Here is a 24,889-nt window from a genome sequence, read left to right as displayed (position 1 = left end):
TTATCAAATGCTTTCAGGAGTGAGACTTGTCTAGAAGCTGGCTTCGATGAGCCAAAGAGGAGAGAGGTTTTGAATTTGGGGTTCACACTGCCTTCAAGGGCCAATCCAGGTAACAGGAAGGAGAGAGGGGCCCAGGCAGGAGGCAGGCAGGCCTAAGAAAAACTCCACTCCTCCTCCAAGATGTACCCCTCTGACCAGAGCCCCATCCGGGAAAGTAGCGGGCAAGACAGAGAGGGTGCTCGTATACCTGCTTTGAGGGGCCTCTCTGGGCCTGGACCGGTCCCGGAAAGATCCCGGGCTCAGGAGCGCCAGCTGGGCTGTTCCATGTGTCAGCTACGTGGTCCTGGGCAAGTCCCTCAATTTCTCTGGCCCTCAAGTTTTTCTTCTGAAAATGGGTGCAGAGGTGCATACCTCCTGGGTCGACGTGTGCGAGATTCAGGCCAGGCCGGACGGACAGGGAGGTATTCAAGGCAGGCAGCCCCGGCCTGGCATCATCCTTGTCCTCTGAGAAGCCCTGACCAGAGGATGGCCCCTCCGCTCTGCCCGGGGGGAGGCAGGGCTGCTTCCCCGTCGCCCCTGGGGGGCACCCAGTTCCGTTGCTCCCGGGAGGTGGTCCTTCAGTGCAGCATCCGCTTCAGAGAAGTCCATGTCCAAACCCGGCTGAGCAAGGGCAGGATGGGTCCCATCACAGATTATCGGGTCACTCTCTCCCCGGCGAGCCCCTCCATGGAGCTACAAGGGGCCCCCGGGGTCACCGAAGAGTGCCAGTCAGCTATTGCCAAACAATGCTGCCTCACAAGCCCCTCAAAAACCCCGATGCTCAAAGCAACAAACGTTTCTCTCCTGCTCATCCTGCCGGGCGGCTGGACTTGGCCCCAGCTTGGGTCCAGGACTGCTCCGCGCGTCTCTCCCGCTCTGTGGACAGGTGGGCTCGCTGGGACGTATGCTTCCCGAAGCCGAGTCAGCGGTCCGGGGGCAGCCCGGTCACCCAAGCCCTTTTCCAAGCTCTGCTCGCCTCCTACCTAGCAAGTCTCAGCCAAGGCCAATCTAAATGCGGTGGGAGGCACACTCCTCCCGTGGAGGGGCTCACCGGGGCGGTGGGGGAGTGACCTGATAATCTCATGGACTAATTTTGCAATCTGCCCTGGACCAGGATAGGGGATCCTGGAGATACGTGGGGCAAGCGAAGGGAGAAGGGACAGATGTTGCAACATCCCCGGGCCCCAGCTCCTTCCAGAGCCTTCGCGCTTCTGTCTTGAGGGTGGGAGGTGGAGGGAACTGCTTAGTTATTCCTATGCTCAGCTCTTCGGCAGTTCTGAGCCTTGCTTGTCCTGGGACAGGCCCCGCAAAGAGGAAGAGGAGACGGGAGGGGATGTCTGACGCCCAACCCCACAACTGCGTCACCTTGAAAAGGAATGAACTTTAATTCCAGTACCTTCCATGACGTAACTGACCAAGGTCCGGGCTTGGAGAACGACACTGGACTGTAGAATTTCTGATGAGGAAAATAATCCAGACAGGAGGAAGGAGGGCGGGGGGGGGGGGGGGTCCCCCACTCCCTGCACCCGGGAATTGTGGGAAAGGAAGGGACAGCCACGTGTGTCCCCACCCGAGCTTCTGGATAGATGGAGAGGGGCTCTCTCGCCCCGCTGCCCATTGGGACCTTGAAGGAAACCCCTTGGGCCGAGCCACATCAAAACGGACACAGTGGCCAGTGTGGTGAGGCAGGAGAAGCCTGGACACGGAGCCCTCCACGGCCCCCCCGAGTGGGTCCTGGGGGCGAGTCCCAGGTGAGAAGGCAGCCGTCCGCTCCGGGGACGGCTGTGATGGGAAGGTGCCGCTCAGCTGAGGGCGACGGGGCCCACGCCAGGCCCGCATCCTGGGGACCGGCAGACACCAGCGGGTGCAAGCGCAGGCCCCCGGCAAGCAGGAAGCTGGACCCTTCACCCCTGCCTCCCTGTGCATCCTGGCTGCCCCCTCTGAGAGCGGGGAGGCGTGTGGAGACCCCCTGCCTATCCCCACACGCTGTTACTGCTAGCACCACTGTCCCCCGGGAAAGGTCAGAGCAGTTCACTCTCTTGCTTAACATTTGTGGCCAGCCCCTTGCCGTGGGGCCGGGGTCCACTCCACGGCCTTCCCTGACTCTCTAGCCCGCCCCCCCACCCAGGCCACAGCTGGCTCCAGCCACGCCACAGCTGGCAGAGATCTCTGGTTGTCCCTTGATATCCTTCCCCCCCTTTTTCCATGGCATTTAAACCCCTGAGTTTTAGCTGGACATGTGGCCACCCAGAATAATCTCTTGGCTGTCCTTGTGGCTAGGGTGGTTACAAACCAAGTTCTGGCCAACAGGTTATAAACAGTGTCACCTGTCAGCTTCTGAAAGCCTTCCTTCTAAACACTGACATGTATATTTCCCTCCCTTCTTCTTCACCTCTTTCTCTACGTCATTGCCTGGGATGTGGGTGCAATGGCTGGGACTCTAACTGCCATCTTGGGCCAAGAGGTCAAAACCCACATTCCAGGGATGTGTGGTGAGCTGGCAAGAGCCTGGGTCCCAGAGGAATTCATGGAGCCGAGCCACCATGTCAGCCCTGACTGCCTCCCTCCGGACTTTTCCATGAGAAGGGGGGCAGGAGGCGGGGAGAGAAGCTTCTATCTTGTTGAAGCCACTGCCTTTTTATCACTGTCACTAACACACCGAACTCACTGTTTCCAGATTCTTCCACACCTCCAGGTCTTTGCTCCTGCTCTTTTCTTTTCCTGCATTTTCCTGTCGCCCCACTACCACCCAACAAGCTGAGAAACTCCCATTTACCTTTAAAAACTCACCCCAGGCATCATCTTCCCTGTGACAAAATCTAAAACTACACTGATTTTAGGTGATCCATGAGCCGTTTCTTCGCTTTTTACTTGCATTTTATTCTTAAACTCTCACAAAGTTGGCTGCTCCCGGTTGTGGGTTCCCCCACTGAGGCTCAGTGCCCCAGTGCCCTCCAGATGCCTGTCTCTCCAGCCCAGCAGCATGCTCCTCAGCGACTTTGTGTCTTTACCCTCCTGGTCCTTCACGAACTACAATTCATCCATGGGGTCTGGTGGGTGTCTGCAGGGTCGGGGTGATTCTGAGTCCCAATCCAGCCCTTTCTGTCATTCTGTCCCCCTCACACCCGCCCCAGGCTGGCAAGAGTGTGGCAAGACGGTGAGGGTCAGCCCAAGCCAAGGGTAGGCCAGGGGGCCACACCCCTGGGCCGTGCCAGGAACAGTGCTGGGGGGTGGGAGGTCCACTCTAGGGTGTGGAGGTGGGGGCCTCAGCCCAGGGCTGTGGAGGACAGGGCCCAGGTGTCAGGGCTGCAGAAGGGAGGAAAAGGGCAGCTTGTAAAGTGTAGATTCCCCTCCCCAGAACCTTACACCGCCCAGCCCTCGCAGACAGTCTGGGCATTATTGCTCTAGCCCTGGAAGGGCCTCAGGCGGGCCCACTTCTGCTCCCAGCTCTCTGGGACACTGACTTACAGGGGACCCTCTCTGGAGCCAGCCTCGTTCTTAGCAAGGATGTTGTCAGAGTGCTGGGCCCCTTCTGGACGGAGCTCCCCTGCCTCCTCCGCTCCCTATGCCCAAAGAGCAGGTGACGCCACTTGGAGAACTGGCCATGGATGGTGGGCACCCGGCCCGGCCTCAGGGCCACACATCTTGAGAACAGACAGAGCCCCAACTCCAGACTGAACTCTGCTCTCTGATTGTGTCTGCACGGGACCACACCAAAGTCGGTATGTCAGAGAGGAAATCCATCTGTCCCTTAAGGTGCTTTGTCGTCTGGTTCTTAGAGAGAAAGGAGCTGGGCAGACAAACCACATCCGATAAGATTGTGTGATTACAACGAACAGAATGGATTCAGGATATTCCCTGGACCGGCCGATGAACTGGACGGTGAGAATCCAAGGTGTGCCCAGGTTTCTAAGCACAAAGCCCCAGCGGATGTGAGGATAGAGCAGAGGCAGTGGGCAGGCCAGGGTGGGGGCCAACAGGAAGCCTGTTCCAGCCACGGGGCGCAGGAGACGTCTGCAGGACTGACGGATGATGGACGGACAGCCAAGTGGAGACCGATGTCAGGCACACAGGGGGGATGTCGGAGCTCAGGGGGCAGGCTAGGCCGGAGACTTCGTACAAAGGAGAGAGATCCTTGACGGGGAAACTGGTGTTGCCCTGTCCGCACTCAGAGAGTAACGGGGAAGTTGAGGCACACCAACAACGTGCTGGTCAAAGTCAGGGAACCAGATGCCTTTTCTGAGGATCTAGAATGTAAGCTCCATGTGGGCAGGGACCCTGTCACTTGTCTCCTTCCCCGACCCTGGCCCTCCTGGAGAGCCTCCCAGACGCCCCCAGGGGAGCTGACCACGCCTCCCCCACCCCAAAGTATCCCCCTAGCATCAGACATGCTTTGCCGTAGGGAGTACTGCTTTTAAGGGAAAATAAGTGAAGGAAGGCGGGATTTGGGGCTGGAGGTGGTGGAGACAAATGCAAAGGATCCGTGTCAGACGAGGCCCCTCCCTGCAGTCTGGGAAGTGGGTGCGCCTGCCTGGCCTTCTCCACGGGGAGAGTGTAGGAGCAGGCGGAAGACAGGGAGAGGGCAGATGCCAGGGGCCGCATGTGGCCCCCACTCACACCCGCAGGGCAGGGTGGGCCCAGCCTGCACCTGGAGGGGGGATGGGGCCCTGGAGGACACCTGGAGGGCCTGATCTTGCTCCCACCCCTCACAGTAGGGAGGAAGGAACCCGGACAAGTGGGGTGCAGGCCCAGAGTCTCCTACCCCCCTAATGCAGGGAGCTGAGGTGATTGTCCAGGTCAGGCAGCCTGGCGAGGGGCATGCGGCCCTCCAGGCACCAACCCCTCCTGAGCCCTTTCTGCAGCTGGAGGCCATTTCCTTCCCTAAGATCATAGCTCCTCCCCCCCGCCAGGTGACACAGCTGGGACAGGAGCCCGGGGACTGCCATCCACCCTAGAACCCTTTCCGCCCCTCAGCTGCTGTGTCCCGTGCCTGCGAACCCCAGCTCCTTGCTTCCTCTCTGGGGGCAGCCCTGGGTGAGAGTGGGGACCGGGGGGCTGGCGGGGGGGGGAGACTGGGCTGCCCAAACCTTCTGTGGGTCCTGTTCTCTCAGGGGCCAACAAAACTCAGGGTGGGGGCTCCGCCTTCCATTCTGCCCCTGTGGCCACACAGCAACTATGGCCATGGGGTTGCGGTGGGGGGGGGGAAGAAAACCCCAACACCCCGCTTTCCACCCCAGGCCCCAACTTCTCTGTATTTGTTTATTTACCTTGGAAAAGGCCCCACGGCCCAGGCAGGAAATGGGCCAATTTCAGGAGGCTCGGGCCGGGCTGGGGAACAAGGAGCCACATTGTGCTCCATGCCCGGCTGCTCCCCACCCTGGGCCTGCCGCGGGAGCCCGGAGAGGGGGATCTGCGTGGGGGCCCGGCAGGAAGGAGGCGTGGGGCCGAGGGGCTGCCAGCGTTCTCAGCCAGCCTGCCATGAAAGGGCTTCTGTGCGGGGGCGGGACGGGGGCTGCTGTGCCCCCACCCCTCCTGGGAGTGGTTGAGGCAAGGATGCGGGGCAGGGGGCAGCCTAGGGCCCTCCTGACACCGGACCTGCCGGCTCAGCTTGGAGGCGTTCTGGCTGTGGTCCCCACCCCCTGTCTCTTCCCGGGCAGATGCCACCCTTTACTGGGGGGACGTCCTGCCCTCAGCCCCCCCTCCCTGGTCCCAGCTCCTGCCAGGCAGCTGGCCCAATCTCAGGCCTCCCTGTGGAGGAGACTGCAGGCTGGAGAGTCCTGTGGTCAGAGCCCTGCCCTGGCTGACGAGGGCCAAACCAGTGTGGAGCTTGATGTCACCACAGGGGCACTCAGGGAGGGCTGGCCCTTCTGCAACTCTGGACTCTTCCATACCAGCAGGCTGTGTCCATACAGGCTGATCATTCACTCATTCATTCATTCATTCAACATGTGGCTCCCCGTCCGCAGCCACACACTCCCTTCTTCTCTATTCCTGCAGCCCTGCCAGGCTCCCCGGGGGTTGAATAGGGCTACCGGGAAACACAGATCTGAGTATGGTGCCCCGTCTCTAGGGGTCTTCTTCAGAAACTTCCTACTATTTTCCCCTGTGCTCAGGCCCCAGCACACCCATGACAGGGTGCGGGGGGCCGTGGGGGGTCGGGGTGAGATGGACTTCCACCCAACACTCAGGGCAACTTTGGGATGGATGGACACGTCCTTCCAGCTGGGAGAGAGTCTGAGGGGCCTCAGAACTGGGGTGAAGACCTGGAACCTGGGACAGCCCCTCCCACCCCCACTCAGGGCTCTGAGGTGGCTCTGTGCCCCCACCCCTGCTGCCCACACAGCCCCACACCACCCGGTGTGTGCGTTTATCTGCGTTCATCTCCGACTGGATCGTCAGCCCCACCGGCAGGGACCGGGTCTGTCTCCTCACTGTGGGCCATAGTAGGTGCTCAGCACACGTGTACGGGATGAAGGAAGCAGGAACGGAAGGGAGGAGCAAAGGAAAGAAACAACCAGAATATAAGGAGAGATCATCTGCCTCCAGAGGGGTGGGCTCGATATTGTAAAGTTGTCCGTTCCCCCCAAATCAATCTAGAACTTCAATAAATGACTCTCTAAATCCAACAGGATTATTTATGGAAGTAGATGGTAGAGATCATCTAGAAAACGAAACAAGGAACAAGAGCCAAGACGACCCACATAAAGCACAAAGACAAGGACCCACCCTTCCAGCTATGAAAGCAAAGGGCACGTTCACAGTCGTGGCAACAAATGGGTCCTGCACATTCGCTGCGCTTGCAGCCGTGGCTGGGGGCCCGGCCGCGCATCCCGCACCGCCAGGAGCAGCTGTTCCCGGATGAACCCATCAGAACCTCACGCGAATCCCTTCTTACAGCTACCGCCATTTCCAGCTAAGGCAACTGAGGCACAAAGGAGTTAGGGCACTGGCTCAGGACTCACCTGGTACGCCCCAGGGCCTGTTCTAAGCGCTTCGATCTCTCAACCCACGCAGGCGGTACTGTTACTCATTCAGTCCAGCTAGAATATATCCGCGCCGTGTGAAATCCTGGGCCGTGGTTATAAAGGAGGTCGACTGAACTTTGCAAGGGTCCAAGACCCATCACATGAGAAAAACCTACAGAATGATACATACATACATCATTGAAAGGAGACTCAGGAAAACTCCCGTTCTGTATACATGTGTGTGGAGGGATGTGAGTGCATGGAAGCTTCTGGAAGCCAACAAAACGAGACCCACAGTGTCACCTCTGCAGAGGGGAGAGGGATGGGGACTTTTGGATTCATGCGCCCCTTTCCTTCCTAAGTGGTAAAATAAAACACACAGAAACGTGCACAATGGTGATTAACATAACAATAAAAAAATTTTTTAAAAAAAGAAACGTGCACAAAATAGAAGTGTCCCCACAGAAACTTGTTATCAAAAGAGCACCTGTGTGACCCCACCCAGGCAAGAGAGAGACACGCGGTCAATCCCACAGCCTCCGCCTCTGCCCTTCCCAAACCTGACCAACTCCCGGTCCCCGCCGGACTGCCACATCCTCCCTACCAATTATGACCTTAACCTCTTGACATTTTGGTAACATTTAACATAAACAGCGATTTACTTTTGCCTGTTTCCAGGCTTTGCCTAAGCAACCGGTACGTTCCTGTCAGACCCGGCTTCTTTCAGCCTAGCGATTGAAAGGTTCACCACGTCGGTGTGCGTAGCTTGTAGAAAGACACTCATCTCATTCATGGGGCTCCCTCCTCGTGACCTGTCACCTGCCAGAGGTCCCACCTCCTCATGCCATCACCCCGGGGGGTGGGTTTCCGCCTAGGAATTTGTGGGGGGGAGGACACAAACAGTCTATAAGTAAGCCCCAAACTGGAGACAACCCAGATGTCCATCAACAGGAGAACACACCAACTGTGCCGGGTCCGTACAACGGAGCCCCACTCGGCAACAAGAGCAAACGAATCACAGAGCCTCACAGCGCCACAGAGGAGTGGCCCGGACACCACTCCGAGCGCAAGCAGCCAGACACAAAGAGCAAATACCGTCCGATTCCATTTATACGCCGGGCAAGAACAGGTGCAGCTAAGCCGGGACGCAAGCCGTGAGAACGGGCGGAGCAGCTGGCCGCAGGGGGACCGACCGAGGCAGCGACGGGGGGCGGGGGGTAGCACGCCTGCTCCGTTTCTTGAGCTGGGGGGTGGTCACGTGGCCATATTTGCTTTGTTAATAATTGGTCAAGCTGGACCCACAAGACCTGTGCGTTTTAACATAAATTCCATCGCGATAAAGAAAAAACTATCTGCATGTATTACCTTAATTACCATGGGGCGCCTGGGCGGCTCAGTCGGTTGAGCTTCCCGACTCTTTTTTTTTTTTTAAATATATTTTTTGTTGTTTTTTTTTTTTAAGGATTTTATTTATTTATTTGACAGAGAGAGACACAGCGAGAGAGGGAACACAAGCAGGGGGAGTGGGAGAGGGAGAAGCAGGCTTCCCGCTGAGCAGGGAGCCCGATGTGGGGCTCGATCCCAGGACCCTGGGATCATGACCTGAGCCGAAGGCAGACGCTTAACGACTGAGCCACCCAGGCGCCCTTCACTTTCTTTTTAATGTTTTTTATTTATTATTTATTTATTTGTAATCTCCACACCCAACGTGGGGCTCAAATTCATGACCCCGAGATCAAGAGTCACACGTTCCACCCACCAACTGAGCCAGCCAGGTACCCCCCATCTCACTTTTTATTATAAACTCATGTCTACTCTAAAGTTTGCACAGAGCATAATGCTAGTTTTTTTCTTAATATGTGTGATTATAAACTATATATATTATATTTCTTTCTCTTTAAAAAGAGTAAATCAGAAAGCAATAGTGATGAAGAGTCCACCGTGAGCAAAGGGACTGTCCTGAGCAAAGATGCAGCCCCAACCCAGAGGTTGGGGCGCGGTGTTAGGTGCCCACCAGGGGCATGAGGGCTGGGACCCTGGGCTCCATGAATGGGAGGTGGGCTCCAGCTGGGAAGCTGAACACTGAGCCCAGGGCAAGGCCTTGCTCACTAGTCTGGACCTTTTGGGTCTGACCCTACAGAAAGTGGGAGCCAGTGAAGACATGGGAGCAGAGTAGATGTGGTATGTCACAAAGATCTAGTCTGTCCTTGAGGGAGGCCACTGTGGGTCAGGAGACAGGGGAGGGTGCCCCCGGCTGTGGGTGGACTCAGGGAGATTTCTCACCTGCAGGGGACCACAGAAGGCCTGCAGGGCTCTCCCGGCAGACTCTCCCTCCTTTCCAGGAGAAAGCTCCAGCCCCGGGGGGCTGTGCGCCTGGGGGAGCCGTCCCAGCATCCCCAGAGCACCAGCCCCGCAGCCCAGGGACAATACACAGATTGCCTCAGATGACTGCTGCTGGGCACGGTTGGCATCCAGGCCGCTGAATCCAGAAACCATGTTCTGAACCATCTTGCGACGTGGCCGCGTGGGGCCTGGAGGCCACCAAGATACACTTGCCGTCTGCCCTGGGTCGGTGCCTGCAGAAATGGTAGCACGGGCCCTGGGAGAAGACATACGGGACGGGGGGCTCCTGTGCTTCGCGTGGAATCACACTCCCCTTTGCCTCTCCCCAGTGCACACCCGGGAATGGCCAGGACCAGGCAAGAACCAGGAGGCCCCGGGTGGGAGGGATGTGCCCCCTCCATGTGCTGCAGCCATTCATGGGAGTGACAGGAGGATGGGGCCTGTCTGGTGGCATGACCTAGGCCTCAGTCTCCTCATCTGTCAAATGGGACCAACAAGGTCATGGGTATGAAAGGGCTTCACAGGACACAGGGAGCGTTGGGACCGGAATCCGAAAGCACTGGAGCCTGGAAGGGGAGGCAGTCTGGGTCTTGAAGAGGTGGGAGGCCCTCCCTGGGCTGTGGTGGGCGGGGGGGAGGGGTCTGGGGGCGATGTCCACACCTTTTCCTCCACACGTCCACCCCTGGCTGAGGGGGGACATGGTCTGGAGTGGCTAAAGGTCGTGCCTCGGCATCTGACAGGCCTTGTTAGGCTTCTGCCTTCACAGCTGGTGTGGCCCAGAGCCAGGCCCCTGCGTGGGCCTAGGCAGGAGAATGGCTCCAGAACACACTCGGGACCATCGAGCCTGGAGCCTCCCCAGGCAGGGGCGGCGGAGGGTGAGGTGAGCCCCTTGGCCAGGGCCCGCTTGCCCAGCAGGCAGGTGACTTGCCCTGGGAGAAGCCCCAGACAGCCCCCACAGCCCCGCAGACAGCAGTCTCAGAGAGGGTGGGGGTCCCGGGCCCCAGGCTGAGGGTGTGAGGCCCGAGACCCCTGGCTGCATGGGGCAGGGGCTGGTGCGGAGGCATCGGAGGCAGCGGAGGCCAGGATGGGGCCTCCTTCCTCCCTGCTCGCAGCTGAGGTTACTTTTTTCCCCTCCGCTGCTGCTGGATTTCCCTCCGAGTTGGATCACTAAGCAGCAGGTTCCAACGTCAACGAAACAGGAGCTCGAGCTGCCGCACAAAAGCGGCTTTCAGTAGTGGCCGGCGCCTGCGGGCCGGTCCTGGCCGCCGGGTGGCTACAGCAGCCCCAGCCCGGCTAGGGGCTGGACACTGGCCGGGGGGCTCCCTGGAGGTGGGGCGTCCCTTTGCCCCGCCCCCGACACTCGCAGACGTCACGCCCCTCCCTGGCAGCAACCCCAGAGTCCCGCACAGAAAGGGCCTGCTTCCTGCTGGTAGCTCCGCAACCCCCCCCCGCCCCCCCCCCGCCCGCCCGCCCGCCCCCCGCCTCAAATGCCTTCCTCCTTCCCTTGGCCCGGAGAAATCACTCACGTGCGTGTCACCTCTTTGGATCCTGGCCTGACCCAGCAGAGCCCACGCTTGTCCTTTGCCCCCATAGCACTCAGCACAGACCTAGTAATGGACACCCTCTCTTAAAACCATCCTGGGCTCCCCATTGCCCGAAGGTAAATCCCGGCCTCCACTATGACCCTGACACCCGGCAGGCTGCCTCCTTTTTCCCTCCAAAGCTTTTGCAAAGGCTGTGCCCTCTGTCTAGAACACCCTACCTTCTCTTCTCCCTGGCCTCCACTTGGCTTTGAGACCTAGCTCGCGCATCCTATTGACACCCACCCCGCGGGGGGGGGGGGGGGGGGGGCGGGGAACTCCCGTAATCACAGATGTCAGCTGACACCACAGGGGGCGCTATTCTGTCCGTGACTGACTCCTGCTGCCAGGGAACAACCGGAGAGCAGGCTCCCAGTCTGGCTCATCCTGTGTCCCCAGCGTCTAGCCCAGTCTGTGCTGTGTGCGCAAATGGAGGTGCTCAGTGAAGTCTTGCTACCAAAAATTCCTATAAAATCACATTAACATTCCACTTATACAAACTAAATGCAAATTACACTATACTGACCTCAGTCCATCACCTGGGGAGAGGGGAGAAGGTACAAGACAACTTTTGGGGGTGAAGAATATATTCATTAGTATTATTTTTCTTTTTTTTAAAGATTTTATTTATTTGACAGAGAGAGACACAGCGAGAGAGGGAACACAAGCAGGGGGAGCGGGAGAGGGAGAAGCGGGCTTCCCGCCGAGCAGGGAGCCCGATGCGGGACTCGATCCCAGGACCCTGGGATCATGACTTGAGCCGAAGGCAGACGCTTAACGACTGAGCCACCCAGGCGCCCCAGAATTATTTTTCAATCCTGGCACAGTTGCTTGCCCTTAGGTCAGTAGCTTGAACTCTCTCTAGTTCCCTTTCCTCACCTAAAAATTCAAATAAATAATAACCAGCTCATAAGGTGTTAAGAGGACTAAATAAAATGTAAATTAATACTTAATAAAAGATACTTATCTTTAAGCTCATTTTGCCCTATACTGGCCAGTTATTATATATATAGCAGTCACATATGTACCAGTTATTAATATTTTAATGTGTTATTTCCAAGTAAGACATTTGCATTTTAACCAGAAGATAGTCATTATCTGCATCAATTGTGGTGATGATTTCACAAGTATATCCATATGTCAAAACTCATCAAATTGTACACTTTAACTATGGGAACTGTACATCAATAATGTACCTCAATGATGCTATAAAAAAATTCACACATCCGTTGATCCATCAAGTTCTCAGGCTCTATGCCATAAAAATAAAAACACAAGTACATCCAGGAATTGACAAACATTTTCTGTAAAGAGCCAAATAGTACAAGTCGTACAAGTTTTCCATTTTGTGGCCCATGTGGTTTCGGTCACAACTACTCATCTCTACCATTGTTGCTCAAAGACCATGGACTCCACGTCAACCAGTGAGCATGGTTTTGTTCCAATAAAACTTTATTTACAAAAACAGGCAGCAGGCCAGATTTGGCCTGTGGACCACAGTTTGCAGACCCTGAATATAGATACATATACTCATGGATCTGCGTGGTAATAGGAATCATAATAGAAACCACCTAAATGCCTATCTAAAGGGGATTAGCTAAATAGTTTATAATAATTCCACACCGTGGGAATCAGAGTGACAATTAAAAAGAATGGGTTGCATCCTGTGTGCTGACATGGACATTCATGACAGATTTTCTGTTTCAACTATTATGAGAATTTAAAAATATACAGAAAAGTTGAACCAAATTTATAGTGAGCACCTGAACACTCACCATGTAGATTCTAACATGAACATTTTGCTACACTGATTTTAATCATCTATCCATCCATCCGTCCATGATAGATTTTTAGGTGAGAGAAATGAAGTGTAAAAATGTACAATATTGGGGCACTTGGGTGGCTCAGTCGGTTGAGCACAGGACTCCTGATTTCAGCTCAGGCCATGATCTCAGCTTCATGAGACTGAGCCCCCTGATGAGCTCTGCACTGAGCGTGGGGCCTGCTTGAGATTCTCTCTCTCTCTCCCTCTGCCCCTCCCCCCCACCCTGCTCTCTCATTCTTTCTCTCTCTCTCAAAAAAAGTACAATATTAATTCCATTTTAGTAAAACAAAAACAAGAAAAGACTGCACTGTGTGTGGATGTGTTTGCAAAGTCTAGGAGAAAGTATCAAAAACTTTTTAAGATTTTATTTATCTAGCAGAGAGAAAGAGAGCACAAGCAGGGGGAGTGGGAGAAGGAGAAGCAGAGTCCCCGCTGAGCGGGGAGCCTGACGCGGGGCTCGATCCCAGGACCCTGGATCCTGACCTGAGTTGAAGGCAGACACCTAACTGACTGAGCCACCCAGGCGCCCGAGAGGTGCCTGAACTCTTAATGTTGATTCCCTGAGGGCCAGGTTTGTAAGGAGAGGCGGACATGATCATCTTAATTTCTCTCCTCACCTCTAATGCTGACTAGTTGTGAACACTAGAAATGCCTTAACAAGGAATTTTAAAAACTCTTCTTTAGAATGGAACAGTCTTGTCCAGCCCTTGACATCGCCATCAAGGGAAACTGAGTCAGAAGGGTTCAAGTTTTGGGGAGGTGAGCCCATTCCCAGAGCCCCTCCCCCCCCGGCAGCATGTCAGCCAGTCCTGCCCCGTGCATGGGGGTGTGTGCACATACAGGAGCAACCGGGCCCCTGCGTGTCCCTGCAGATGCTTACACTTACCTCGCCCCCGCCTCCCCGTCCCAGCGCACCCACCTCCTTCTGCCCGGGAGCAGGTGTGTCAGTGTGCCTGCCAGGTCCTCCCGCACCAGCGACAGCCCTCCTGCAGGGTGTCCTGGGCACCTGCAGAAGATGCGGCCTGAGCCTGCTTCCTCACACAAACACCTCTGTGCTCCAGGCTCCAATCACTACCCTTCCCCACCCTCAGGCCCCACTGGCATTCAGGCCTTTCCAGAAAGATCTACGGCCCCCTCCTCATAGCGGCATGTTTTTCATTCAACAAACATTTATGGGGACTTGCTCCGGGCCAGGCGCCCAAGACACCCAGTTGCTTCCAGGCTTGTGGGGAAGACAGGCGCAGGTGTGGTGGCCCCAGGGCACAGAGGCGGGCACCAGGGCCATCCGGCAGGGCGGCGTCCTGGAGGAGGCAGTATCAGAGCCAAGGGGGAGGGCAGCAAGTGTGCACTGGGGGGGTGACAAGTTGCCACAGTCAGGGAGGACGTGGTAAGAAGGGCCTCTGGGAGTGCAAGCCAAGGAGACAAGAGGGGTGGGGGGGACGAGAGGGACCGGGTGTCCCTTCCCATGTGCGCAGGGCCCCCAGGAAGGCAGGCCTCTCCGGGGAGGAGCCGAGGGGGGGTTCTACGACCACCTCGCCCCTGTCTCTGGCCCCTCTGCCCAGTGAAGCAGGAATGGGGGGTGGGCACTGATGGTAATCCCCCTCCTCCTGGTCCATCGGCTCCCTTTCAGCGAGCCCGCGGGTTATTGTTCTGCCTTTGTAAAGACGGAGATCGAGTGACAAAGCCGGGTGGGTGGGCAGGCGGCCCAAGAGGCCTCTTCTCTCCAAGCAGCATCTGCATGGGGGAGGGGTCCTTCCACACCCCCACCTTTGGCTTCCCAGGAGCAGCTGTTGCCATGGTGACAGGCCTGGCATCCCCCAGCTCCTGGGGCGCCCTCCCCACTGCCGCTGACAGAGGGAGGGCCCCCAGACTCCTCTCCACCCTGCTGGGGGGCAGGGGCACAAAAACCCTGGCTCCTGTGCCCAGTGTGGGTAGCAGGAAGCCTCCACTGTCCTCAGCCTCCACCCCCGCTGCCCACAGAGGGGCTCCTCTGGAGCCCCCACCTCCTACGGACACCCTGACATGGGGCCCCGGTATCATTCATGCACCTATGCCTCTGGGGGGCCAGACGCATAGAGAACTAAAATGTCCCCATGGTCCTCCAGGGGCTGCTGGTACTGGGGTGGAGGGAGGGCTAAGAGTTCCCGAGTGCACAGGGAGGGGACAGTGGGGGGGGCAAGGACCCTGAGGCCCCGGAGCAGAGACTCCAGACCCATCCAGGAGAGCTGGGGGGCAGCCCCTGAGAGGTGATGCCTGAGGCTGGTGTACCCAGCAGAGCAGAAGAGAAGAGCCTCCTGGGCTGGGGAGATTGAAGGCATGAGGGAGGGACGTGGCATGGTGCTCCCAACGGGGGTGGGGAGAGTCATGGCGGGAGATGAAGAGGCAGGCTGGGGGCTACGGCTGGAAGGCCATCTGCAGTCATCCTCAGGAGCATGAGCTTCACCCTGAGCAATGGGAAGCTGCCTCTGGCATTCTGTGAAACTGTTATCCCTGACCACAGGGTCAAGGCGGGGTCCTTTTTTGCAAGATACCCGACCTCCTTGGGAAGTTCAGGATCTTGCAGCCATACCTCTCGAGACTCAGGTGGACTGAGTGTGGACGAGGCACTGGGCACCGGGCTGCACGCACCTCCACAGATGGCCCATCTCGTGGGGGCCTCTCAGAGAGCACGAGTCTGGGTGCACGCCCGCGACAGAGCACGTCCCTTTTCTTCTGCCTTCCCCACCTCAGCATGGCTCTGAGGGCACTGAGCGCATCATCCTGAGTTCCCACCACAGGGCGGGTACCCTTCCTCTGGTGGTGATGGGCAGCCTCATGCTGGGGAAGAGCCTGGAGGCTCACCCTGACCCTGTGGAGCTGTGTAATCCAAGCAAATATCTTGAGTTTTCTGCGCCTCAATTTCTCTTCTATAAAATGATTACAGATTTCCTTTGCAGAACTGTTATGAGGGTTAGAAAGGTCATGGTGGGAAGTGCCTGGCCCAGGGTTTGTGTGGTTCATGGGACGTTCTGGGTCCATCTCCTAGACCCCCTGCAGGGCAGGCCTCTCCCTCGGTCCCTCGTGCTCTAAGCACCCTGAGCAGCAGCTAGGGCGTCTGGACCTGTGGAGTCTGAGTCTGGGTCTTCCTCACCTCACCCTTCCGGGGGTGAGGGCAGACGTGAAGAGGGTAATGAGGTGGACTCCTAAGGTATCTGTGAGGTGTCCACTGTGCACAGTCCCTCTGCTCTGCAGGCACAGGAAGGAGAATGGGGCTCTCGGGAGGTTGTTGGGGTGGAGGCTGCAGGCTCCCTGACCAGAGAGGACTCCCCAGGGAAAGCCCTGTGCCCAGGGAGCTCAGGGGAGGGGAGAGGAGGGGAAGGGAGAGAGGGGGACACTGGGGTTTCAAAATAAAGTCCTCCAAATACTGTACGATTTCGCTTATATGTGGAATCTAAAGACAAAACAAAACTCACAGATACAAAGAACAGATTGGGAGGGGTGGGCAAAATGGGTGAAGGGGGCCAAGAGGTACAAACTTCCAGTAACAAGTAAGTCCAGCGGACACCGTGTACAAGCTGCTGACTACAGTCAGTAACGTGGTATTGGACGTTTGAAAGTTGCTGAGTGAATCTTGGAAGTTTCATCACAAGTGAAAACAAATGTGTAACTATGTACACTGATAGATGGTGACAAGACTTACTTGGTGATTATTTCCCAGTGTATACAAATACCCAGTCATGTTGTGCGCCTGAAACTAATGTTATATGTCAATTGCAACTTTGATTGAAAAAGCCAAGTCCTGGGGCACCTGGCCAGCTCAATTTGGTGGCGCCTGCAACTTCTGATCTCGTTGTTGTGAGTCTGAGCCCCACCTTAGGTGTAGAGATTACCTAAAAATTAAAAAATAAATAAATAAATATCTTTAAAAAAATAAATAATAAAAAGCAGAGTCCTTCAGCTCTGAGGGAAGCACTTCCTAAGTGCCTCTCAAAGGTGTCAAGGTGGCATCCTAGAGAGCGGAGCCTCTGGGCGATACAGTGACGCCGCGTGGCCCCCACTCTCCCCAGAGGAGTACAGCAACCTTATGGACCGAGTATAGGGGTGGTGGGGGGACATCTGGCTGGCTCCGTCGGTAAAGCAAGTGACCCTTGACCCTGGGGTTGTAAGTTCGAGTATGGGGTCCGGACTCAGTCACAGATGCAACACTTAATAGCTCCGTGCCCTTGGGTATGTCACTCCTCTCTGAGCCTCGGGTTCCCCACCTGGATTGCGGAGAAGGGACAATGAGGTCATGTTGTGCAGTGTGACCGATAAGCAGGACGCATGCAACAAATGAGTTGCTTGTTTCCACAAGGCTGTCTGCCCGTTTTGTAGGAAAGGAAACAGAGGCTGAGGGAGAAGAGCCCAAAGTCGCATACAATTGGTGAGGTCGCAGGCTGCACCTGAACTGTCACTGAGTACAAGGCCGAGGCTTCGCAACGCGTGGAGGCCTCAGAAATGGGTCTGCCGCCTGGGGTAAAGAGAGGCGACCCGGGATGAAGGGCAAAAGAATCTTCCGGCGGTCTGGTCGCGGGGACCGTGGGGCAACAAGAGAAGGGGAAGCACCGAGTGTGAGCGCACGGGCCCGGGGCGCACCTGCACCCCGCGCCGCCGGATCGCGCCCACGCGAGTGCCGCGTCGCGGCGGGGAGACGCTGCGCCTTTAAAGGCCGGCGGGGGGAGGGGCGTGCCCGGCGCGCGGAGGGCCCGCCCCTGGGCGTGTCTGCCCGGCGCCCCGCCCCGAGGTTTGTAGCGGCGACCCCGGGAGGCGGCGACGGCTCTGGCTCCGCGGCCGCTCGAGTGGCAGCGGCGCTGGCCGCTCGGCGGGCTCGGCGCCTCCTCTCCCTCGGGCGGCTTCCCTGCGCGCTGCCGGGGCGCCCGGACGCACGCGGGGGGCTCGGCGATGGCCCGCGCCCCGCGACGTGGCGGGCGGGCACGGGGGCGCCGGACGGTGCGGCCCGAGTGAGCCGGGGCCGCCCTCCCGCCCTCGGCCGGGGCCGCCCGGGATGGCCGTGCCGCCGCTCCGCCGGGCGCTGCTGCTGTGGCAGCTGCTGGCGGCGGGCGGCGCGGCGCTGGAGATCGGCCGTTTCGACCCGGAGCGCGGGCGCGGGCCGGCGCCCTGCCAGGCGGTGGAGATCCCCATGTGCCGCGGCATCGGCTACAACCTGACCCGCATGCCCAACCTGCTGGGCCACACGTCGCAGGGCGAGGCGGCCGCGGAGCTGGCCGAGTTTGCGCCGCTCGTGCAGTACGGCTGCCACAGCCACCTGCGCTTCTTCCTGTGCTCGCTGTACGCGCCCATGTGCACCGACCAGGTCTCGACGCCCATCCCCGCCTGCCGGCCCATGTGCGAGCAGGCGCGCCTGCGCTGCGCGCCCATCATGGAGCAGTTCAACTTCGGCTGGCCCGACTCGCTGGACTGCGCCCGGCTGCCCACGCGCAACGACCCGCACGCGCTCTGCATGGAGGCGCCCGAGAACGCCACGGCGGGCCCCGCCGAGCCCCACAAGGGCCTGGGCATGCTGCCCGTGGCGCCCCGGCCCGCGCGGCCCCCCCGGCGACCCCGCCTCGGGCCCGGGGGGAGGCGGCGGCGGCGGCGGCGGCGGCGGCACCTGCGAGAACCCGGATAAGTTCCAGTACGTGGAGAAGAGCCGCTCGTGCGCGCCGCGCTGCGGGCCGGGCGTCGAGGTGTTCTGGTCGCGGCGCGACAAGGACTTCGCGCTCGTCTGGATGGCCGTGTGGTCGGCGCTGTGCTTCTTCTCCACGGCCTTCACCGTGCTCACCTTCCTGCTGGAGCCCCACCGCTTCCAGTACCCCGAGCGCCCCATCATCTTCCTGTCCATGTGCTACAACGTCTACTCGCTGGCCTTCCTCATCCGCGCGGTGGCGGGCGCCCAGAGCGTGGCCTGCGACCAGGAGGCGGGCGCGCTCTACGTGATCCAGGAGGGGCTGGAGAACACGGGCTGCACCCTCGTCTTCCTGCTGCTCTACTACTTCGGCATGGCCAGCTCGCTGTGGTGGGTGGTGCTGACCCTCACCTGGTTCCTGGCGGCCGGCAAGAAGTGGGGCCACGAGGCCATCGAGGCCCATGGCAGCTACTTCCACATGGCGGCCTGGGGCCTGCCGGCCCTCAAGACCATCGTCATCCTGACGCTGCGCAAGGTGGCCGGGGACGAGCTCACGGGGCTCTGCTACGTGGCCAGCATGGATGCGGCTGCACTGACCGGCTTCGTGCTTGTGCCCCTCTCCTGCTACCTGGTGCTGGGCACCAGCTTCCTCCTGACGGGCTTCGTGGCCCTCTTCCACATCCGCAAGATCATGAAGACAGGTGGCACCAACACGGAGAAGCTGGAGAAGCTCATGGTCAAGATTGGGGTCTTCTCCATCCTCTACACGGTGCCTGCCACCTGCGTCATCGTGTGCTACGTCTATGAACGCCTCAACATGGACTTCTGGCGCCTTCGGGCCACAGAGCAGCCCTGCTCGGCAGCCAGCATGCCCGGGGGCCGGAGGGACTGCTCGCTGCCGGGGGGCTCGGTGCCCACCGTGGCTGTCTTTATGCTCAAAATCTTCATGTCGCTGGTGGTGGGCATCACCAGCGGCGTCTGGGTATGGAGCTCCAAGACTTTCCAGACCTGGCAGAGCCTGTGCCACCGCAAGATGGGAGCTGGCCGGGCCCGGGCAAAGGCCTGCCGGGCGCCCGGGGGCTACGGCCGTGGCACCCACTGCCACTACAAGGCCCCCACCGTGGTCTTGCACATGACTAAGACGGACCCTTCTCTGGAGAACCCCACGCACCTCTAGGGACACAGGCCTGTGCGGGGCGGCTGTTGCCCCCTCCCGGCCCCCCCTCCGGAGGAGACAGCTGACTAGCAGCTGCCCAGCTGTCAAGGTCAGGCAAGTGAGTGTGAGGGGCCAAGGACCAGGGCAGGGAGGCTCTCCTGCCACCTCGATTGCCGGGACCCAGTGAGGCTCACTCCTCTGTGGCCTAGTGCAGGGGGTGGGCCTGGCCAGGTCCCCACGGGGGTCCTGAGGGAGCATGCGGCGAGGAGGAGGGGCAGAAGAGGGCGTGGTCCAGCAGGGAGTTTATTTAATGATGTAATTTATTGTTTTGAGTTTCTCTGGAAGCTGTGACTGAAATAAACCCCCCGTGTGGCACCGCAGAGTCCTCTGTGGGCCGGGAAAGGGGAAGGTAGGAGGGTGGGGACCCTGCAGGAGTCCTCCTGGTGGGCAGAGCGGGGTGGGTGCTGGCCTCATGCGCCGGCCCCCGATCTCTGGCTCCCCGCCGGTCAGGAGGGCGTCCCTGGGGAGCATCTGTTTCTGCAGAGGTCCCTGCGTGTGCGTGTGCTTTCCCCTTGCCTGTCTTTGCTCCTTTGCCCGAGTCCTGAGTTCCCGCTTCGCAAAGTGTGCCTGGGATGCTGGCTGGGCCGCTCCATGAATCCCCTGGGCGGACACCCGTGGCCTTGGGGATTCTAGCCTGTCTGGGGGGTGTGGGTAGGACTGCTTTTTTCACTCGTGTGGGAAGTGAGGGCGCCGACCTGTCTCCAAGTTTCCCTCGGAGCCTCGGGACCTGCTCCCGCCCTCTCGGGTGGGCGTGTCCCGCTGTCCCTTCCCTGGGCCTGAGGGCTGAGGCTGGAGTGGCTGTCCTCATTGCCTGCCAGGATTGCCCGCGTCCACCTCACTCCCTGAGGTCCTAGTCAGGGCACCCCACCGCCTCCCCTCCGCTCTCTAGGGGGAGTGGAAATGGGGCCGGACTGGTCTGTGGGCATCTTGGCAGCCCAGACAGGGGACATGGGGAAGCCCTGGAGTCCAGTGGGAACTGGGTCCCCAGCTCCGAAGGCTGTGGAAGGATTTGCGGTGTGGAGAGCTGCTGTGAGAAATGGGGCAGTTGCAGAGGAGTGCGCACGGCTGCTCCAGGGCACCTTGCACACTCGTGTGCCAGGGCACAGGAAAAGGTACGTGTGTATCTGCGCGCCAGGGAAGCTCAAGGCCGCGGGGACCTGCGCCATCTCTGCCCACTGTAAGGAGTGTGTGGCCCTCCCACGGAGACCCCATCAGCTTGGGGTGGGGGTTGGGGGGGGTCAGACCTCAGAGGCCCATGTTGGCCTCTGCTCTGGCCACTGTGACTTCAGCCAGGCGAGGGCCTTCGTCACTGGCCCTGGGTGCATGATACACAGAGCCAGTGCTCAGTGTCACTGCCAGGAGGCCCCAAGGGTCCAGCCTCGCCTCAGAGCCTCGGGGAGGCCCAGGGTCGACTGCTTCCTAACAGTAGTAGGGCTGAGTTCCCAAAGCCAGGGCCTCTCAGGCCTGGAGCTCTGTGCCCTGCACCAACCACCAGTCTCAGCGGGCGAGAAAGACACCAACTGAAGATCAAACAGGTGGTGTCAAATTCCCAAGGGAGCTGAGGAGAGTTAAGGGCTGTCCCTCCCCACAAGGACAGGTCCTGACCCCCAGGGGAACTCTGCAGCCAGGCACCTGTGCTTACGCATTTCCTGCACAGCCCGTCCCCCCAGCCCCCTCCTAAAGCCTTCCCCCTCAGGGAGCACACAGGAAGGCCTCTGGCCTTTTTTAGTCAGTGAAGCCAAGTGACCCTGACACCTTGTCACTCCCCCATGAGGGTCCTTGACTGAGAGATTGCGCTTGTTGAAGGTGACGGGCCCGGGTCGGAAGGGGGCGGGGGGCAGGGGCTGCATTGAGCTGAGCTCAGGGCAGGGGCAGTGGGAGCAAAAAGAAAGGATTCTGGAGACTGGGGAAGAGAAAGGCAGGTGACCTGTATATGGGCAAAGGATGGAGGGGACGCTGAGCATCAGGAGTGGCACCAGTTCACCCCTGTCCCTTGCCAGTCACTGGTTAGGGAGGGGCCGCAGTCAGCTAGGTCCCACCAGGTGGAAACAAGATTTGAGCTTCCAGAACAACTGGGAGGGGAGAGGCGGGCAGTGAGGGGCTCTGCCGGCAGCTTCTCAGCCCTGGGGGACACCGGAAAAGTCCCAGACCCTGGAGGAGAAGGAAGAAGGAAACATTTATTAGAGACCTTTTCCAGAAGCCTTCCACTTGACCCTTCTCTCCCCAATTCACAGACGGGAAGTGTGGAGAGCTGGCTGGCTGGAGACCACACATGGCCAGGCAACCTGCGGCCTCCAGAGCCTTTGTGACTTCCGCCACACCACGGATTCCATCGGGACAGCAGGTGTTAGACCCTAGGGCGGGTTCATCCAGAGAAACCCCTCCCACAGCGGGGCCTACCCCCCCCACAGCCCCCCAAAGTACATTCCAGAACCCAACACCTGCTGGCCTGTGCACAGGGTGCCCCCAGCACCGGCGGCACATCTGTGCGCTCACGTGCACGCGGGCTCCGCCCCTCCGCGGCTGAGCTTGTGCGTGGGAGGCCTGAGGTAAGGGAACTTCTTAGCCCTGACCTCGGTGTTAGTTCCAAGGAAACGGTTCAAAGTTCCCAGGAGTCAGCGGTCAGATGGAGGCGGTCCCAGGGAAGGGGTGTCAGTAGCTGCTCTGCCTGCCTGCTCTCAGCCGCAGCCCAGTGGAAGGCCCCGGGCCCGGGCAGTCCTAGAAGCATCTCGCAATCCGGACCCTCTCCTCCTGCCCGGCTTGGGTTTTTCAGTGCCCTGCGTGAGGACGCCCTGGCTCCCGGGGAATCCAGACCCCAGCTCACTGCCATCCCTGACCAAGTTCCAGAGCCTCCCAGAGCCCGGGTCTGAGGCGGCGGCAGCGCAGGCAGCACTAGAGGGAGGGCTCCGCTGAATCCCAGGAGTGGTGCCTGTCCTCGGGAGAAAGTTCTCTTGTTCCCGTTTGCAGCCGTCAGCCCAAGTCAGGTGGCTCCCCTAAGGTCCCACCCTTGGCAGGGAGGCTGATGGTTTAACAAGACCACGGTGCACAAGCACGGGCGCCATCCTTAGATACCCTAAGAAACCCACTGGGGAACATGACTTCACGGACGTCGCCGGGCCCCCGTGTCCAGCCGTGACCGTCTAGGAAATGCTCGGAGGTCGCACAGCTCCCTTCCCCAGAGCCAGAGCGCTGGCCACATTGGAGTTGACCTTGGGGCAGGCGGCTCCCCACCCCCCCGACCCCAGGCCCACACTCAGCAAGGCCACAGAGCAGCTGGGTCAGAACCCGCACCGAGGGCTCCAGGTTCTCCTCAGATTTCTTCCCGTTTCACTCACCGCCACCCCAGGTTTGGGTGCTCTGGGAGCTGGAGTTCCCTCTCGGTAGATGGGACCACACCGTGGGCTCTGCAACATCTCTGAAATCTGTAAGCAGGTGGCCACCTGGCAGTGACCTACTCAGATCAAGCACTCTGACTTTAGAAATTCCCAGCGTAAAAAAACATGGAGACGTAAGTAAGATTGGCTATGTGGTGGAATTGCTGAAGCACAGTACGTGGGAATTCAGTTTTCACTTTCTGTGCTACATGTTCGAAATTTTCCTTGAGGTGTTTTAAAACGCCAGGAGTTGCCCCAAAATTAAGTTCTCAAGCACTATACAAATTCCCACAGTGAAGCCTTTAAGAATGTTTTCCCCGAATTCCTAGAATTCTAATGAAAATTTGGGGGAAGAGAGGGGGCTTAGGGCCAAGGCCAGGAGAAGCTGAAGGTCACATTTCAGGGGCCCTCTTGCTCCTGAAGGACAACTGCCCCCAACAGTCAGCAGTACCGGCACTCGGGACACTCTGCACGATCCACTCCCTCCCCCAAGAGCACAAAGATTCACCAGAACCGCTTCTTCTTTATAAACACAAGTACATAATGTTTATTTGAAATTCCAATTTATTACAAGTTTACCCTTTAATGGGGCCCTTCCTCCTTAAAGACAATAAAAAAAAAAAAATTCAGGTGTCACTGAAGTGGGAACACAGGATCCTCACTGTGAACAAGAACAGACTGGCTCTAGGGTACGAGGCAGGGCACGGTGTTGGTGGCTGGGATTATGGAACTGGAGCGTCAGTGCTGAGCCCGAAGCTGGGGGAGAAGGGACAGTAAACCTATCCAGCAGCCACTGGAGCAAATCCCCAGTCTCCGGGCAGGGCAGGCGGGCGTGAGACAGGACCACACCTTGAAGTTCCGTATTAAGAGGCTTTATTCTCAAGTTCTAGGAGCTGCAATCCCCTTGGTGGACAAGTTTTCCCTTAACTTAAATAGGTACAGAAGAGCTGAGGTGCTCACATTTTCTAAATTCAAAGCTGACATAAAAGAAAATTAAACCCTGTTTTGCATTTTTATCAAAATCTGCCATAAAAGGGAAAGAAGACTACGAAGTTCTGCCTAACTAGAACTACTCGTGCCAGACTCCGCTCCCCGCCCCGCACGGACACGGACCCCTGTGAGATTCAGCTTCTCAGAGCTTCTCGGGGCATCTGTGTCCGAGGCCAGAACAGGCTCGGGAGGAGGGAGGAGGTGGCCGGAGATGGAGGCAGGAACGGCCGCCAGGGCAGGCAGAGGGACATGCCCGTCCCCGCCAGGTCCCACTGCCTGCCCTGCTGAGCCTCCAACCCCGCTTCTCTGAAGGCAAGCGGACGGGCTGCGGGAGGCGACGGGGCGAAGGAAAGCGAACATGTTCTATGACCGCACTGTACACGTGCCGAAGCGAGACGGCAGGAGTATCTTACAGGGTGTTCTTTATACAATGTCACTGCTGAAACAAGCAACTTTTAATAACTAGAAAAGTCAATTTAAAAAAATTAAACATTTAAATTCTTCCTGCTTTTCTTCTGCTCCCCTAAGAGCTTGTGTCTGGTATGTGGGTGGGCTGGGCTCCAACACCCCTCCGGCCAGATCCATCCAAGGTTATATGCATGATTATAAGCAGGACTCCAGTCTCTTAAGTGAAGTGCCTTAGGTTCTTGGTGGGTTTTGTAGGGTTTTTTTTTTTTTTCCTTCAGTTTTTTTGTTTTTGATTTGGAAAGGGTGAGGCGGGGCGGGAGAGGGAAGAGAGCAGTCACAAAGAAGGGGAGGGGTATTCAGGAATGGCTCCAGGACATGTCCCTTTACTCTGCCAAGAGCAACTCAAAAGAGCACGAGTGTGTCGTGATGCTGGTGAATACAGAACGCGGTATGGCACTCACTGCTACCGTCACCTGAGGGAGAGGCGGGGAGAGACAGAGGATAG

At 58.4% G+C, this 24,889-nt stretch overlaps 2 protein-coding genes across 4 annotated transcripts in view; one reads left to right on the top strand and one right to left on the bottom strand.

The window, feature by feature from the left end:
* The first annotated feature begins 17,775 nt into the window (after positions 1–17,775).
* On the top strand, positions 17,776–19,918 carry FZD9 (frizzled class receptor 9). The gene is given in 2 exon segments (XM_027612557.2): positions 17,776–18,342; positions 18,344–19,918. Coding segments are annotated over 2 exon segments (1,797 nt in total). The 3' UTR covers positions 19,574–19,918.
* Positions 19,919–23,509: 3,591 nt separating this feature from the next.
* BAZ1B (bromodomain adjacent to zinc finger domain 1B) overlaps positions 23,510–24,889 on the bottom strand; it is a 69,640-nt gene continuing 68,260 nt past the window's right edge. For all 3 annotated transcript variants that reach the window (XM_027611331.2, XM_027611329.2, XM_027611332.2), the window contains one exon: positions 23,510–24,857. Coding sequence is in view for 2 of the 3 variants with exons in the window: in XM_027611329.2 (XP_027467130.1) it covers positions 24,787–24,857 (71 nt within the window). In the remaining variant the exon portion in view is untranslated. The remainder of the gene's footprint in view (positions 24,858–24,889) is intronic.

Source organism: Zalophus californianus, chromosome 10 (genome assembly GCF_009762305.2).
Source record: "Zalophus californianus isolate mZalCal1 chromosome 10, mZalCal1.pri.v2, whole genome shotgun sequence".
Classification (NCBI taxonomy): Eukaryota; Metazoa; Chordata; class Mammalia; order Carnivora; family Otariidae; genus Zalophus; species Zalophus californianus.
This window is presented reverse-complemented; position numbering and strand designations above follow the sequence as displayed.